The 18,918-nt window shown below is 33.8% G+C and overlaps 1 protein-coding gene across 1 annotated transcript in view; it reads right to left on the bottom strand.

Moving 5' to 3' along the window:
• The window catches only part of COL3A1 (collagen type III alpha 1 chain), a 40,150-nt gene that overhangs the window by 17,274 nt on the left and 3,958 nt on the right, over positions 1-18,918 (bottom strand). Inside the window, exons 2-22 of the mRNA XM_081581418.1 lie at positions 11,907-12,109; positions 11,611-11,661; positions 11,079-11,192; positions 9,689-9,769; positions 7,880-7,933; positions 7,367-7,420; positions 6,542-6,595; positions 5,862-5,915; positions 5,650-5,703; positions 4,931-4,984; positions 4,462-4,506; positions 4,279-4,332; positions 3,788-3,832; positions 3,151-3,204; positions 2,645-2,743; positions 1,899-1,943; positions 1,653-1,751; positions 1,402-1,455; positions 1,177-1,284; positions 934-987; positions 236-334 (exon numbers count right to left, since the gene is read on the bottom strand). Coding sequence (XP_081437544.1) covers positions 236-334; positions 934-987; positions 1,177-1,284; positions 1,402-1,455; positions 1,653-1,751; positions 1,899-1,943; positions 2,645-2,743; positions 3,151-3,204; positions 3,788-3,832; positions 4,279-4,332; positions 4,462-4,506; positions 4,931-4,984; positions 5,650-5,703; positions 5,862-5,915; positions 6,542-6,595; positions 7,367-7,420; positions 7,880-7,933; positions 9,689-9,769; positions 11,079-11,192; positions 11,611-11,661; positions 11,907-12,109 — 1,529 coding nt within the window. The remainder of the gene's footprint in view (positions 1-235; positions 335-933; positions 988-1,176; positions 1,285-1,401; positions 1,456-1,652; positions 1,752-1,898; positions 1,944-2,644; positions 2,744-3,150; positions 3,205-3,787; positions 3,833-4,278; positions 4,333-4,461; positions 4,507-4,930; positions 4,985-5,649; positions 5,704-5,861; positions 5,916-6,541; positions 6,596-7,366; positions 7,421-7,879; positions 7,934-9,688; positions 9,770-11,078; positions 11,193-11,610; positions 11,662-11,906; positions 12,110-18,918) is intronic.

An 18,918-nucleotide genomic window follows, 5' to 3' on the forward strand; every position in this document is an offset into this window, starting at 1 on the left:
TTTCCGCTGACATACGTAGCCTCATATTTACACACATTTTCCTGTCTTTAAATATCTTACTGAAGCATTCTATTTTATGTTCTTCAATCTACACCAGCTTAAATTTTCGTAAAATACTTTTGTTTCATTTGAGCCTGGGAAACATAGTGTCTGACTTAAGTTATTTTTGAACGCTCTTCACTTGCTTTTCCTCTTACTAAATGACAGTGTTGATCAAACAAGTATTTCTCTTTACCCTCAATCCTGGACCTCCAGGGAGGCCATCTCGGCCAGGTTCTCCAGAAACTCCTCTGGGCCCTGCGGGGCCTGGCCCACCACGCTCCCCAGGAGGACCCTATGTAGTGAAATAAACCAACATGTATGTAAAAGAGCCTTCGTTGACCTAGACATTGATAGTACTGGGGTTGTAGCTAGAGAACTTCTTTTGGCCTCTTCAAGAGAGATGGGACATTGCTGACATGCTCAGTGTAAAGCACATTATCTATTAGCTTGGGTTGTCATATTGGAAATATTATAAGGTAACTTTGATGAACATCACATGCTGAAGGAATTGATATTTAGTGGGCTTAGCAATATATTTTGGTGCATATAAAATCAAATATCTTTGATGTTATGAAATCCAATTTATATTGCACTTCAGAGTTTTCAAAGAACTTTTAGGTACTTTATTCTTGCAATGATATTGAGATAAATAATTCCTAGTTGAAAGATAAGTTAAAGAGTTCTCACAGAGGTTGAGTAATGTTAGTTACAAAGCTAGGAGAATGGCTGAACAGGAGCTGGAATCATTGTTATACATTGGGAATTATTATTATTTTTAATTCCAATATATTTCTTTCAGATATTTAGGTTTTAATTAATGGGAAACTGTTTAGAAGAATATATCTACATACAGCACAAGCATTTCTGAAAATTGAAACTAATGTTCTATACCTTTTCTCCTGGAAGGCCATTTGCTCCAGCAGGTCCTCGGAATCCAGGCACACCCTGGAAATAGTGAAAGGCAAATATTTAAGTACAAAACGTGAAAAGTTTTTCATAGTTCTCATAGTATGAGATGCTTCAAAATAATCTTTGGGATTGAGTACTACTCAGGTTAAGAACAAACACAGTTGCCTCACCTTAAAGGTGAAGTTCTATGATTGTTTTCCTTTTCCATGCCCATGGGAGACATACCCTTTCTCCTGCAGCTCCAGGAAGTCCATTTGCACCAGGTTCTCCAGGAGAACCATCTTTGCCATCTTCACCCTTAGGTCCTGGGATACCTGGAGAACCAGCTTCTCCCTGTGAAATGACAGAAATAATGACTGAACTTCAAGCACTTTTTTTTTTTATCTGCTTAGTTCTTAACTATGTTCCATATTTCTAAGAAAAAACTGAATCTGTTGAGGCAATACTTACGCGTTCCCCACGTGGTCCTGGCTCTCCTTTGGCTCCATTCTTACCGGGTTCACCCTAAATGGAACATAATTGTGGTTTAATAAACAGGGAGAATAGACTAACAAAATCATCACCAGTCACATCTGATTCAATTACAGAAACAATGAAATCAGTATAAATTCAATGGAACAAGAACAAAGAGCCTGCTATTTTTATTGTGAGAAATAAGCCACACCTTTCAGACAATGAAGGAAAACAAACAAATGACTTACTGCAGCACCTCGTTGCCCAGGAGCGCCATTGGTACCAGGTGGCCCTGGAGGACCACGGGCTCCTAACAGCCCAGGAGCTCCAGGAATGCCAGCAGGACCCTAGAAACAATCCAAGGACATTAACATGAGCCAGACTTGAACTTTCTTTTCTAAATAACCAACTTAAATGTATTATCATGCAAAATACAAAGGAAGCCAATAATGTGTGTGTGACTAAGATGAGGGTGAGTTGTGGGGACATCTTACCATTTCACCTTTGCCACCAGGACTACCACTACTCCCAGGAGGCCCCTAGAGGGAGAAAAGAGCATATTCATAATAATGCCAACAGTGCCCCTACATTTGAAGCTGCTTATATAAACTGTAAAATAAATTTACTGATGGGTGTTGTGCTTTATTGCTGTAGGAAATGAAGACCCACTCCAGTATTCTTGTTGGGAGAATCCCATGGACACAGGCACCTGGTGGGCTACAGTCCATGGGGTCACAAAGAGTTGGACATGACTGAAGCAACGTAGCATGCACACATGTTGTGCTTTATAGAGATTAGGTGATTCCTCCAATAATAGGACAACACATAAAAAGTAGCAAAAAATGATCATTATCTGAATAAATTAAAGATAATATGCACTTGGACTAAATTATTAAATAAGTACATAAAGAGAAGAGTTTATTTTGGTCTTGTTTTCTTCTCTGAATTTTTCTGATTGGTGATTAGTTTGGGGCATAGTCTTCAAAGTATCAGAAAGCTATTCATCCTCTACTTCATTCGGTATCATATAACCATAACATTCATAAATTCCAGAAAAGCACAGACCTCAAAAATTAATTTCAGTACAATCAAATCAATATTTATCTTAGTAGAGGCATTGCAGAGCACTAACCAACATTTTTTTAAAAAAAATAACTTTAATTGATAGCAACATTAAATATATGCTTTCATGAAATAAAGTGTAGCAACACGCTTCCTCTCAGTAGTTTTTGGTACTTACAGGGAGACCTGGAGCACCAGTATGTCCCTGAGGTCCAGGTTCTCCTCTTTGTCCTGGGGGGCCACTTGAACCAGGAGATCCTGCAGGTCCAACTTCACCCTAAGAGATAAAACCCTTAGTAGTCAGTCTCCCTTTCCACTTCTAATCTCTTAGCTAGTTTATTATTCAGTCCTGCTTAAATCCATCTCCCAAAGGCTGGAGTAGTATGAAAATTAATGTGAAGTGTCATTAATCATAAAGGCAGAGAAAATTCATAACTATGTATGTAATTGTGTTATCTCTGTTCACAGAAAGAGATTGGGAGAAAAGAAAAGACATCGGAAGAGATCAGAATACTGAAAGCCAGGGATAACATCCCCTTTGGAGTCAAGGGCAGGGCTTCAAACATCCATATAAATCAAATAAATCCACTTGACTATTAAAAAATCATTTTCAAGAAGCAATCCAATGATTTTATGAAGTCTTCAAGATATATTTTACATTCTTCTATGGAAATATATGCTTACCTTAGCACCAGGGGAACCAGGGAATCCTGCAGTTCCAGGGGGACCAGGGGGACCCTAAAAAAATGAAAAAAACATTTCAAGATCTCTTAAGTAAAGGAAAACTCATACCACTGGTAAATAATGAGTGGATACATACACAATACAGAGGAAAACTGTACAGATAAAAACAGTATTATCATCAGAGATGACCATTATGTGGAGAAACAATATGGCAGAATAAAATGAAAATTTGGATCCCCCATTCCCCACCATTTATGCCATGAATTCTGTGACTTTGTATAGGTTGCTTAGCCTTGAAATATCATTTGTGAAATAGAGATAGCATTATTATCTATCTTTGCAAGACTCTTTTAATTGTCCCTTATCCAATATTAGCCCTTAACTAACATTGTTAAGCACCATACAGATGTTAGCAACTGGCCAAGTATAATAAGGAGTATCAGAATTTTGCTTATGGACTTAGAGTTTTCAGATTAATTGTTTCTAGATTTTGTTTATGGGATTAGTGTCAGTTTGAATCAGATATTTATGAACAATATTGAGTTTTAGGTTTACAACCCATATTATTCCAATATTCCACAATCCCATAATTTTTCATTACATTAAGCACATCAGGGTTCGACAAAAAGTTACTCACTGGTTGTCCATCAGTTCCTCGAGCTCCATCATTACCTCGAGCCCCCTAAAAAGAGAATTTGGTCTCAAACATCTTCCTCTTTCTGAAAGGCTGCTCATAAGTGAAGTGATATTTTAACTAAAAGTCTGACGCAACTGAGTTGGCTTTTCCTCTAGTGTATTAAAATCTGCTTAATGGTATATTTTAAAGGCAAATTGTTAAAAATTCTGATATGTACTGCAATGATATGATGCAGAAAGATTGGATTCTGTGTTTTAAGAACTGAATGCAAGTTAATATATAAATATGCCAAGTTAACACATTAAAAAATCCTCAACAGATAATAACTATAAAATGCTTATTTGTTTGCTTATAACTATTGCTAATTATCGAGGTGACTTTAAATGCAACTTTATAAAAAACTTTTTACAGATTGTCATAGCCTGAAAACTGACTGAGATGCTTATCCATGACTCATATTGCAATTGTGTAATGTTAGTAGGAATACTCACTGCGGCTCCAGGAAGTCCTGGCCGTCCTCTCTCACCAGGAGCCCCTCTTGGACCCTAGAGAATAAAATTAGAAGTGTGATCTTAGACATGTGTAAGAACGGCTGGGGAAGCAGTGAGGCAAGTTCTGCATTAGATGGAAGTTAATAGTAAAGTTGAAAATTGTATGATAAGAAACTTAATTACCATGGGTCCAGGAGCTCCATTTTCACCTGGAAGGCCATTTTCCCCCTAGAAACATGTAAAATATGTCACCATTTTGTATAACAGGAAAAAAAATTATCATTTTTTCAACACAGTATATTATAAAAAACATATGGAACCGAAGAAAAAGATTACATTAAGCAATATCAAATTTTGTAGCAATCTTATATACTGTAAATCTCAATTTTTGCATTTTAAAAACTTGAAGACTGAACAGAAGAAGTCAATGTGTTACTTAGGGATACTTAGTCATTTCTAATCTAGACAGTTTAAGTTATCAGCTTTCGTGGAAGCTTTAATAGAACATTTCAGTTATATTTCACTATTATTTAGCTCCTAAAATGCAAAACTCAGGTTTTAGAAAAATCCAAACCCTAAAATATAAACCTTAAATATAGCTATAACATTTAAATAAATTTATTTATTAAAATGTGAGTTTTTTGTGATTTACCTTTAATCCAGGAGCACCAGTTTCGCCTTTTTCTCCATTTCGTCCATCAAAGCCCTATGAGATATATAAAAGTAGTAAAAATATTAAGATCTGTTAACAATTCAGAATAGTCAAAAACTTTACATTAAATTTTTATAGCTAGCTTTAGCACATAGAACTCTTTTCAACACTGACATAAATGATTTAAAACTCTGTTAAGTGCACTGAAGACCTGGGACATTGATTTTACAGTAAAAAAAATGTGATCTAATGAGAAAGTACAATTTAGTCCAGTTAGGAAGTTGCCTTAACTGTAAAGTAGCAAATATCTGTGTCATAACTTTTATTTCTATGAGGTTGATAGATTTTCCATCTAGTTGTTTGACTCTACCTAATGTTTTGCATAGAATAAAGTCATTTGATTTGATCTGTAAATCATATTGACTAAGTCAAGAATAGGTATCAATAATTTATTTTCATCTTTTCTGACAGTGACGATGAGAAACTTATTCTTTTACAAATATTTTCCGTGTACTTAAATTCAGCTTTATTGCTTTATGTAAAATAAGTAGTTGATTTGGTCAACAAAGTTGATAGATTTAGAAAATGAAAAAAAAAACCAAACAACTAGTTGGAATCAGTCATTTTCAGCACACACTCAATTGCCCAATAAAGTTGGCTAGGTAAATAAACATAGCCAAATGGAACAACTTAAGAGTTAATTTAGAAACTGTACTTACTCTATGTCCTTTCATACCAGGGAATCCAGGCATACCAGCTGGGCCTTTCATACCCTAAAAAAAAGAAATGAAAAAGATATTAATGAATTTTCAAATAGACTCACAATCCAGTAGTAAAATGCTTTCTATTTTAAAGTATAATTTAATCATACAATTTCAACTTAAGATCACTGTGATTACTCCGACTAATTCATTATATTCTGAAGACTTACAGGAGGGCCAGGCAATCCTCGCTCTCCCGGTCGTCCGGGTCTTCCTGACTCCCCCTAGACAGAGAAAAACAGAATATATGGGAGCTTGTGTGAGAGAAAACTCGTTGTAGCCAATTAGTGAACTGATTACTTTGTATTTCTCTCACTGAGGATTCATGAAAACGGTCAGGCTAAACATATGGTTGTGAGAAAAGCTTCCTCAGCAAAAGGAATGAGGAGTGTTTCTCCCACCTTGACATAAACTTATTAAAAATTCAGGCATCACTACAAACAAATATTATGACCAACTCTCAATCCAGTGGGAAGAATTTGCCATTGGAAATTAAACGGAAAAAGAGAATAGAATAATATTAATGGTGTTTTTTAAGTTTTCGAGTTCATAAAGCACTGGTACCAATTTCTTTATTACAAGAGACAAAGAGAAGAAACATTTCTAGTTAAGTGATGTATTCAGTGGATGAGGGGTTTTGTTAGTTTTGAATTTTAAAAATGGTATATATATATATACCGATACAAATAGAGCATAGATATTCAGAGATTAACATGAGCTTAAATGTTATTAAGATATCAACAAATTTTGGAGTAAGGTTTTTCTTTGAGATTCTAGAACATGGGATACATTATTTAGAATATTCCAGCTTGAATTGTACTGTATCCCCATGCGTTTCTTAAAAACTTACATCTTTTCCAGCAGGGCCAGATGGACCTATAGCACCAGGAGGTCCAGGAGGACCCTGAAAAAAGGAAATAAAAAACAAATATATCTGTAGATTTTTCTGTTACAATCAATTTATTATTATAATTAGGTGAATTCCTAGAAAAAAAAATCCTCTTAGAAAATACTCTCAATGTGTCTCACTATGAAAATGACACCTTGAGTTAATAGGTTACCTATATTAAATCCAATTATTACTGTTTATTAAATTTATTTTTAATGAAAATTAAAAGTACCATGTATCAGTATTTTATATATATATATATATATATAAAACACATTATATGTATATATATAACCCAAATACACTTCTACATATTTTGAGATATTGAACTTTTAAATATATAGATATTTTGAAATATTAATTTAAATTAACTTCATCTTATTTATACAGCATGTTTTCTTGGTGGACTTTTATGGTATGCTTATTTCAACAAAATTAAGTTTAAAAATTATATTTCAAAAGAGTAGACATGCAGGTGAACTGAGTTGCTATAGGAAAATTAATCTATGTTTAACAGAAAGAGGATTTGTATTCGTACTAGGAAGTGGACTGTTGTGGTGGCTAATTAGCCAAGAAATTCCTAGATTAAAATAGTGTCTCTAAGATATCGAAATGACTGAGTCCAAAAGATCTTTGGAACCAGTTCAACAATCATAAAAGTACAGTTTATTATTTTAAGTAAATTTGATAAATATTTTGTAGAGTTCTAAGTTATGTTTTAGAATATAAAGGTGGTTTCTATCTAAAACTGTCAATTTATTAATTATAGATATAAAAGTTACTTACTGCAGGACCAGCTTGCCCAGGTTCACCGGGGGGACCTTGGTATCCTGGAGAACCCTAGTGGATAGAATGATATGTAAATATTTTTAAACTAACTTAATTTCATATGATTCATTTACATCTTGAAGATAGTGTGAAATCAGAATTTGTGAATGTAGTCAGTGAATTTTATTCCAGTTTGTAAAGATGGAAACCAAAATTTTTCAGATCAGAATAGTCCATTTATTCCATTTTACACACTTAATCCTATTGAAACTACATTGTTTCAGGCTTGAAGCCATATGACATGCAAATTAAAAATATTTAATTTTACCAAGGTTTTAAGTGCTAATAGTTGTTGGTGGAAAGGAACTAAGCATGAAATTCCATTTTTGAAGGAATGATAGTTTCTTGGTTGCTACTTCTGTACTTAACTGGGATTATATCTGCTGAATGGCAAAATTACAGCAAGATCTGTATTAACTTGATTCATATAATATTCATTAAAAAGAAATCACCACTAATGGCTATACTTACAGGGGCACCAGGATGACCAGATGTGCCAGGGGGTCCAGGTGGGCCAGGGGGACCCTGTAACACAAATTTGAAGGATAAATACAAAACAAATGCTTCTGAAATACACTTTATCCAGGCATCAGAGATGCCTCTGTTTGGAATGATACTGACATCTTTAAAAATGAGAACATACCTCATTATGCAGTAACTATTCATAGATATAATTAATTTTTTTAATGTTAAATGAAAATCTCATCACAAAAACTTCACTTTAAATGAAATTCTCTCAGAGTCAATAAAAATTATAGGCAAATGTTATAAAACGTTGACCTGAGTTCTCCAAAATGGGCATTCCAAATCTGGAAAAATCCACATAAAATGCTATGAAAATCTTGGTAACATTAAGATGATGCTAGAGCTGGTGAAGAGGAACACTTTTGCCTGGTAGCCCAACTCAATGTGGAAAAATATTAATCTGCATACTATAAACACAAGTTTCTAAAAATAATGATGTAGATCAACCCAACATCATTGAATTATGTTGATATGAAGATTTAGATGTGTATGTAAGACTCACTGTACCTGGGGCAACAATAAAATTATAATTATAAATGATTTGTCATTGTTCAGAAATACAGATTAAATGAAAAATCTTCAGTTTTGTAGCATACTATTTATAAATACTGATAATAAATTTAGAAAATGAGTTCTTAAATTTTATCTTGTAATTAAAAAAATAAGTATTGGATTTTTTTAGCTTTTTTTGTTTGCTTGTTTTTTAGTAAAAACAGTATGTCTGACTGAAAAATAGGATTCATAATGTGAATGCAGCAGAGAAACATGAGACACTGACATTTACATAGTTAATGCAATTATTCTGGTTTTAAAAGATACAAAAAATAAAAATAAAATAAAACCGAGGCTCTAAAACTTTAAAATTCTCTTTTTACTTTTTACCTAATAAGCATCTGTATGTAATTTATCATTTAGATCTAATAGCTGAAGTTTTATACTTTCTGGTTTTACAAGTTTTAGAAATATGGGGTCCAGTGATCTGGGCAGCAATCCTCCATGATCCCTAGCAATCCAGCTCCACGTCTCATTTACACAGAAACATTTACCTGTTTCTGGCAGTAAAATGATTACCTTCCCTGGTACTGTTCCTTCTAAGAGCTGTTCTTCAAAAAGGGTCATTTACATGGGACACCATGCATCAAGCACGCATGCCCAGGTTTCAATGCATTTTTGCTATTTTCTTCTATCAAAACTCTAGGTCATTTACATTGAAGAAAACCCTTTGGGTACAACGTGAATTGCTATCACTTACAGTAGATGAACTTAAAAACTTCATAAATTCTGGAAACATTTGTATTTGATTTCAGGATTTGAGGTGAGATGAATTGTGATAATGGATTGTTATCCTATGGATTGTCATCTAGATAGCAGCATTTAAATAATGAACAGACATTAAAAGAAGATTCTGAACAACTCAAGGGAAAAAAGAAGAAAAGTGGAAGCGAAAAATAGCAAAATTTGGTTAAAATTGGGAAATAGAGTGTAAGACCTAAGCATGAAGGCAGGTGTGCCCCCTGGTTGTGTAAAGAAGGAAGGAGTGGCAAAACAGATGTGAAATGAGTCAGTGAAGAAAAAAATGAATTCAGATAGAAGGATCATGGTAAACCTACTATTTTCTTTCCCAGCCTTAACAAAAGTAAGCTATTTTGTACAATTCTGCTATAATACCGTGTTACTACAAGAACAACCATTCAAGGTTTAACAGAATGAAAGGCTAAATAATTCTCAGAAATGCTGACAAACACTTGTACATACAGCTGGCCCAGGATAGCCTGCGATTCCTCCTCCTGCTACTCCAGCCTTAACATCATATGCCTCGTACTGGGGAGAATAGTTCTGTAGCAAAGAGACAAGATAGATAAGATCATGTTGCTATATAGATCATAGTTCTTTTCAAAAGCATTTAATAGAAATGCATGCAACATCTATTCATTGATAGAAAGTTTTCTGCATGCCAGAGAGCGTATGTATGATTTAATTATCTTGCTAATTCTCTCTGTAACTTTAGATATTAGATGTCCTACAGAAATACTTGCCTATGCAATGCAAAATTTTTTCAACTAACTGTAAGCAATTTGTTTCTAAATAATTTGTTTTTACATGCTTTTACCAAGCATATCATTTCTAAGTGATATCCACAGCTTTGGAAACATAGGATCATAGATTAAGGCTGAAAGAGCCTTGAGATCAAATAACCTGACTCTCATTTTGAACAGAAAAAAATGAAGATATCAAATTACTTGTCCAAAAGTTAATGATACAAGTAAAATTTTTATCTCCAGTTTTTGGTTAATGCCTAACAGATTCACCAAAAAATAGACATCGCCATAGAAAACAAGCCCAAGAATAATGGAAATGTTTATATTTTTATTGGATTGTTTTGGAGATTATTTTACTTTTAATTGTTGGCCTAGCAATGGATTCTGTTTGTTAGTATGATAAGAATAAGTTAGACTCTATCCTTTGCCTCCTGTTGAATTGATTTTTTTTAAATCTTTTTTTTTCCAACCCACAGTGATTTATGTGTTTTCTAATTCTTCCTAATTCCACGCAGCAGAAACACTGTCTTATTTATTTATTTGTTTACATGCAGAGTTACATGTAGAGTTTACATGCAGAGTTAGTGGGTTGCCATGCTTTTCCAGAGGAGCAGGATGTGCTCTGAAGCCTGAGCAAGAGTAGTTGCACAGTCTTGTATAATCCTTTTGACCTGAAGTCATTAAGGAGTGTTCATAACTCCTCAACTGCTTTTTGTACAGACTTTCAGAGGCTTTACCCTGAGGATTATAAGGGGAACAAGGCACAGTTGCAGCGCTTCCTAAATTCTCAGGGTTAATTCTTTGGGTAGTTAACTGCTCATTTCTCAAGCATAGTGCATATATTATATGCCTGCTGAGAAGTTGGGAAATTTTGTGAAGATATAGTAGCAATGCCATTAGAATTATGGAGAAAGTGAATTTATTTATAAAACAGAACAGTGCCTAGCACAAACATAAGCACTAAATAAAAAAATAATTTGTTAAATACATAAAATCAGAGAATAGATATAGGAACGCCACAGAAATGAGATGTAATACAGACTAAAGAAGAGAAAATGAACCAGATAGTTTTAAATGGGTGATCTTTTAGTCCCAGAATTTATTACCTGGCCACCAGTAGGACATGATTCACAGATTCCAGGAGGGCCGGGAGAACCTGGGGAACCTGGTTGTCCTGGAAGACCAGGATCACCATTTCTCCCAGGAATACCAGGAGGACCCTAAAAAAAATAGAGATAAAAATAAAGAAAACACTGAAAAGTCTTAGTGATTTAGAATCATTATCAAATTGTAGCTTCTGTGCTTTATAAGAGATCAATGTATGTGATATGTTTTCTTGGGAATCTATACATTTTTAAGCAAATGATGCAAATCATTTCAGTGTAATTTATTCCTTTGTATGTTGACCTCTATTTTATTTTTCAAACTCATAATAGAAATGAACACATTAGACAAAGTTTGGGAGATCAAATGCTTACATGCACAGTTATGGATTCTCAGTTTGAACTATCATGTGTTATTATTTAAATATGTGGTACTAAACGAAATGTATAAATGATAAAAGTTCAAATATGGAAAGGTTATTAGAAGAAAAAAAAAACTCATCAAGAAACTAATTTCCTTTCACTGTTTACTTACTGGATCTCCCTTGGGGCCTTGAGGTCCTTGACCATTAGGAGGGCGAGTGGGCTAATAAATGGAAAAGACATAGATTAAACACAGAAAAAATTTTCCATGAAATATATCCTGATTTCTTACCCTAAATCATATCCAACCCCTGGTTTTAAATAGGAAGGTTTACCTTCTACTCGTAAATGCTCATATGACTGTTTGCCAGATATTACCTTCATTTCCTTTCTGGCTCCTATGACATAGGAACTACTCATATGTTTAAATAAGAATCATGAATATATACAGATTTTCTTTAAACTCACAGCTGTTGGAGGCTGTGGGCACACTGCACAACATTCTCCAAATGGGATTTCAGGGTTGGGACAGTCTAATTCTTGGTCGTCACATATTATGTCATCACAGAGAACAGATCCTGAGTCGCAGACACATATTTGGCACGGTTCTGGTTTCCATACATCTCTATCCGCATAGGCCTGACCAAGATGGGAGCATCCTCCGTCGACAGCTAGAAAATGAGAGAGAAGCTGTGATATTTCACATTAAAAAAAATCCAAAAATTAAACTACCAAGAATATTATGTTCTCCCTACATAACTTGCTAAGTAGTATTAGTTAATTATGTAGTAATAATTAAAATACCAAATCTGTTTATTAACATCAAACTAGCACACCAAGATAAAACTGCCTTAGGGCCAGTAGACATTTTAATTTTGCTTGTAGTAAGAATTTAACACCAGTGGAAATCCCATGCTCACTTATTTATTAATTGTGCAATTGAAAAGAGGTTTTTCTAATTGCTATTCTTTGCTTTAGCTATAGATGGAAGCATTAAACTATAAAGATGGTTCTGTCACTAATTCTGAAGACTTTCTGGATTTTATTAACCAAGTTGAGAAATTCAGGGGAAAACTGAGCTACTCTTAGCAACATAAAACTCTTCCAGATTCCTGGGAAAACCTTAAGAAGTCTCATTGTATGTATTGACTATCACTGCTAGCTCTGTTGGGCATTAGTAGGTCAACATGATATGCTACAATATATTGTATATCCCATATGGATGTAAAGTGGTTTCCAAATCACTAAAATTTCTTTAAACAAATATTGGCAAGAAATATTGTAAAATAATAGAGAAAAATATGAATCATGACCATGTGTATTTGTGGCTTAAAATGGTCAAAAATTCACTTTGACCAAAATTTTAGACTTGTTTCTTAATTATATGTAGGGTACTGAAATTTCAGTGGCTATTAACAATGAATCGGCTTAAGGGTTGCCAAACTAAAACCTCGTCTCAATTTTTAAAGCAGCGGCTCTGAATTGTGGTTGAATACAACTTTAGTTCTTGAGGTTACTATGATAACATGGCAGTAACTGAGTAAATAAGTCAGAAGTTACTAAACATCTGCAAAAATTTTTGCAAACGAATCATATACTTGTTCAGTATTTGTGCTTTTGTGAAACAGTGAAATTTTATTTTCTCAGAGCCATAATCTTTAAAACGCCTGCGGAAAGAGGCCTGCTTGGGAGAAGGCAAGTAGTTTGGGTACACTTTTTGGTGCCTTATGGCCAAAAGCCTTTGGGAGCGTCCTAGATTTTTCCTTCTGGATACTACATACAGACATGAAGCAAACCTTTCCAAGTTCCCATTTTTGTACCCTCTCCATACCTGAATTAATGTTAAATATAAGGTTGGCCAAAACATTAGTTTGGGTTTTTCCCATGAGATGTTACAGAAAAACCTGAATGAACTCTTTGACCAACCCAATATTTTGGGTTTAGAGCTTTAACTGACTCAGTAAAAATTTAGAAAAAAAGTAGAATTTTAGAAACTATGGACTATACAGGATACCTCCATTCCTCATTTCCATCTATGTGTGTACATACAACTTTAATGATCTTGTGCTACTCCTTTGATGGATTCAAGAGGTTTAAAAGTCCATTCTTACATGTTATAATTACCCTATGTGGTTTATAGCTAATAAAAGAAAGCATGATTTTTTTCATTGCAATTTTAAGTAGGCAAGAAAGAATCTGTTTATTTTAAAAAGTTATTTCAGTTTCTCCCCCATGTTTGAAACAGATGAGAACATTGGAAGGAAATATTGTCTCTGCTTTAAAGGAGCATTCCTTTATATTTTGTGAGCATAAAAGCTGAATGCCAGAATGCTTACCTAATGTGAATGAAGTAGGCCTATCGAAATGGTGTTTTGAAAGACATGCTTAAGAGAAGTGCAATCTCTTTTCATATTATTTTATGAACAGTAAAGATCCAGACATAAAACTTTTTCTCCAAGGAGAACTGACATACTTAGGAACTAAGTTCACGAGTTTTCAGAAAAGGTCTGACAGTTTCGATGAGATGAAAGATTGTTTAATAAAATTGCATGAAATACACTCTTCAATGTTTACAGTGGCTCCCTTTTCTTAAATGAGTTATTTAAAAACTTTCTTTAAATTAGCATTATGTGAAGTATTTCAACAGATTGGTTTTAGTTCAAGATTTTTCTCATTAATAATATGGCTCTCATGCTTCTCAGCTTCTTTGAAAATATCATTAGTGTACAGAATATTGGCTACAGGTAGCCATATTGTATTGTGTGTTTGAAATTTGCTGAAAGAATAGATTTTAAGCGTTTTCACCACACATACACACAAAGGAAAGTATGTGAGATGCTGGATGTATTAATTGACTTGATTGTGGTAATCATTTCGCAATGTGTATATATATCAACTCATCATGTTGTAACATTGAAAGTGAAAGTTGTTCAGTCGTGTCTGACTCTTGTGACCCCATGGACTAGACAGTCCATGAAATTCTCCAGGCCAGAATACCGGAGTGGGTAAACTTTCCCTTCTTCAGGGAATCTTCACAACCCAGGGATCGAACCCAGGTCTCCTGCATTGCAGGCAGATTCTTTACCAGCTGAGCCACAAGTTGGGCTCAGAAGCCCAAGGGAAGCCCAAGAATACTGGAGCCGGTAGCCTACTCTTCTTCAGAGGATCTTCCTGACCCAGGAATTGAACAGGGGTCTCCTGCATTGCAACTGAGCTATCGGGGAAGTACACCTTAAATATATACAATTTTATTTGTCATTTACACTTCAATAAAGCTAGGAAAGAAAAAAAGACACCACCAGTTTATACTAACAATTTTTTTTTTTAGCTCTTTGCCTTTGGGTCAAAAATATCTTTCTGTATTTAACATAGGGCCTGTGTTATAAAAATTAGCTGCTGGATACTGATGATGTATTAAAGACAAATGAAGATGCCAGAGCTAAGGTCAAGCATCTCATATTTTCAATATCTTCTCTCCCTATGTTTGTCATCTGCCTTAAAATTAGCATAAACATTTTCCCTTATGTATTCATACTGCTATGTTTGTGTCTCATTGAAGGTATCATCAAACCTAGAAATACAGTATTTTCCATTCCCTCTGCAAACCATTAAACAAATAAGCATAATATTGATATTTAAATTTGTAAATGAATGTGTTAGAATTGGGGTTAAGCCCAATGCTACATAAATTATTTAGTTTTTTGTTTTCAAATTTTATTTGAAGTCATACATGTGTGTTGTACTTTTTATAACATAAAGGTCTCGATATAAAGATTGAGTTAATTTGGTGTACTTTTTAAAAAAATATGATTTGTTCTAAATAAAAGAAGAAAGTTGGAATGGTTGAAAAGTAAGAATTAATGCACTTCTGTTTATTGCCATAATTTATCTCTCATCCATTTGAAAGAAATTTGGCTCTCTTGAAGTCAGTTCCTATAGAAACTTGTAGCCAAATGTCAGACTTTTCTTTACTGTTCTATCTCAGTCACCCTTGTTGAAAGAACAGAGAATTTTATGCAGTTCCCTTTAACTTTTTGTTTTGTGTATGGCCAAATATGGTTGGCAGTATGTTCTCTTAAAAGCTAAACTTCTTACACAGATGTCTCACGGTCCTCAGTTTTAGGGCCATAGCATATAGTTGTATATGAGAAAATCGTGCCAGAGTTAAGCAAAAAAAAATGTTTTGTTTTTAAAAGGAATAAAATGCTCTAGTTAGCCACTTGCAGTGTTTAGAAATAAAATAGAAAATGAAATTCAGAAACAGTCATCTCATGTTGTTCCTTTCTTTTCTAGATATCTAAATTCAGAGAAGCTTTGATGAAAAGAAATGTTATATACTTTTGCAAATATGTTAAAGAAAAGGCAAATAATCTAACTTTTACTACAGGACAAATAGTAGATTTCCCAGTTCCCTCCTTTACTGTTCTTGCTTAAACTAAGTCTCCCTGTTCCAATGCGTAACTGATTCTAAACCCCATCTCTCACGTCACTTCCTGTTTCTGTTCCTTAGTACAAAAAGCAGTCCTGAAATCAATTCTTTGTGGTCACACAACAATGTCTGGAACTAAATCATCTAAGTTATAAAGCAAAATGAAACTAGTGTATGACATAATCCATTCTTTGCCTCTTTAATTTTCTAGCTCTTTGTTTTGGAACTTTAGAGAAAAATAAAATCAAGTAACATAATCTTATATTTTCAGATGTTCTTAAAAGTTTTCATTTTGTTGTTTTGGTTTCCATTCTTCGTGTTAATTTATGCTGATTTGATAAAATTTTACTCTTGTGACTAAACTATAATACACTGTAAGTTATAAGTCTTAATTCTAGTTTTGGAGTAAAAATTATATGCCCTGAAGCATCCAATCAAATTGTTAATTTAGCTTGAGTGGTAAGTTTATTTTTTTTTTTCCTGTTCCCTTCTTACTGAATCTGGCTCAGAGAAAAGCTGTTCTTTAATCTGAAAATCTAAAAATAACAGATGTGATATGCAAATTATCATAACATTTTCCTGTTACTGTAGAAAGCTGAATATTTCCTAAGTGTGAACAAAAGGAGTTCATACAGTTTTCAACTGAAATATATTTGGCTTTTAAATGATACTAATGTTTGGAAAACATATATTTTTATTAAATATGTTTTGGTTGCTTATTATTAATCAGAATATGTTAAAATATGTTAGATGAGTTAAAAAGGACTGAAGGAAATATCTGTTGACCTATGTAGATGTACAATTTCAATTTTAAAATGGTTTTTGCATGGACAAGGTAGAGTCTTCTTATTTTTATCCCCTACAAAAAAACCAAAAACCAAGAAATTTTATGAATCATTTCTAGATGTTTTCTTGTTTTATTCTTTATAGATATATGATTTTTATGTCTCCAATTAGAAATTTCCTTTAAGATTTTGTCCTGTGAAAAATAAAAATAATTAAAGAGTTAGAATTAAAAGTATCATATATCTAACAATCAGCCATTGCATTATAATATAATCTGATTAGTGACAAATTATAAGAATACTGAAGGAAACATATTCTACTTGTATAATTACAGTTGGCAAACATCTTTAAATTTTATGTCTGATAACCAAAATGCTATTCTTACTTTCCTTATCACTGAATTACGAAGTACTTTAATTTCACCTTCCTTACAGTAATTTTATTTTCCAGTGTTAGTAAAACTCATACTAGGTAGAATTTGTGTCTGTCTTTCCTGTGTTGCAGGCACTGTTCTAAATGTGCTGCATATCTATCCTACTTGATCTTCCCACAGGCCTGGAGAGGTGGGTGCCATCATAATACTCATTTTACAGATAGGGAAGCTGAGGTACACAGACAGGAAGAGATTTTCCCAAGATTATATGGTAAGAGGTAAAACTAAGATTTGAACCTAGGAAAGGTATCTCTAAATTTGATATTCTTAACTACTACATTCTATTCCCTTTCTGTAGTTTCAAGGGCAGGATAGGCTCTGTCCCATTATAATTTCTAAGTCCAGCAAACTTGAAATCAGAATGTAAAAAAGCAAGGTTTTTTTTTTTTCTATTTTTTTAAAGGAATAACATTTTCCTACAGAAAATCTTTTCAATCTGGCCTCAAAACAAGAAGATAACATCTGGAATTGAATTCTGTTGTTTATTTTCTTCTGAACTTAAGAAAAAGAGTTTAATCTCCAAGACCACCCTAATGACATCCAGACCACCAACAGGATTAACTGGCACTGAGAACTCAGCATATGTTTTACTAGATACAGAAAACCAGGATCCTATCTGCAGCAATAACAATGAACAGATAAGGCGTATGTATTCATGCAGACAAATATATATATTTAGGATGTCTAAGATTGAGTGGCAGAACATATAGTAACTAAATGAGTCATATTAATGAACTTCTAACTTCATTAAGAGATTCCCTTTTGAATGTGGACATATATGAACATATCAGACAGCTCCAGAGAGTTTCTCTGATTTTACTTAACTTGAGAAACAGTCCCTGTTTGCTCTCCTCCACACCAAATATTATAGAAAACAAAGTTTTGGAAAAATAAATGCCATTTTGCTGAAGCAATAATTTCTTAATCTGACTTTTCAAAGCAAATATAACTTTTAATAGGTTCTGGATCCTTTATCTTCAAATTTTACATCTTTGGGGAACACTAAGTTTTGCACTCTTCTTTGAACTTTTCATTTTGTTCACTAAGATTACATTTTGACGGCAGTTCTTGACCTCAGTCATGGAAAATAAAAGGGTTGTATTAGTTAATCTGAAAGGAATCCATCTCTTCTGTGTTTTCATTAGGCGCAGACAGAAATTCTAGTGGTTAATGTAACTTCCCAAACTGCAGTTAACAAATGATTTGTGTAAGACTTGCTATCTCGTTTTTTCCGTTGTCATTGTGACATGAAACAGGCCAAGTTTCCCGTTTGAAAACTCAAGATATTTGTTATACCACACTACCCCTCTCCTTTCTATTTTTTTTTCTTTTCAACGTGGAAAACAACAGCACTGCACTTTTTTCTAAGGAAAACTTTTACAAGAAACAGCCCTCTGAGACGTTTCCAGAAAGTTATTGTAGACCTGGAAACTTTACAAATGTTCTTCATGTCCAGCAAAGGCAATAACATCTTTCATCTTTAAAGCTTTAACTCTTAAGCAATCCACTTTAATCACTTCAAGGTGGTGATATCATTTGATGTTACAAAATGAAAGAACTGAGCTACATAATCTTTGGAACTCTGCGCCAGTCATCCACAGTGGAAACCATGGGGTTTCAGTAGATGGCGCTCTTCTCCCTGAGTGATTACTCAAAAGTCTTGCATGCAACTCTGGAACAGGGAATTTCGTGAGGGCTTTTAATTTCAACTCTACTCCTGGAAAACTCACATCCAACAGTTCTTGATTTTTTATAATGAGCCTGTAGATAAGACATCAACCCAAGAATCTGAATTAGTAAAAAGCACATAACCACAGTCTTTCTTTCTTTAC

Source organism: Giraffa tippelskirchi, chromosome 3, assembly GCF_054371585.1.
Source record: "Giraffa tippelskirchi isolate mGirTip1 chromosome 3, T2T-mGirTip1v1.2.pri, whole genome shotgun sequence".
In the NCBI taxonomy this organism is placed as follows: Eukaryota; Metazoa; Chordata; class Mammalia; order Artiodactyla; family Giraffidae; genus Giraffa; species Giraffa tippelskirchi.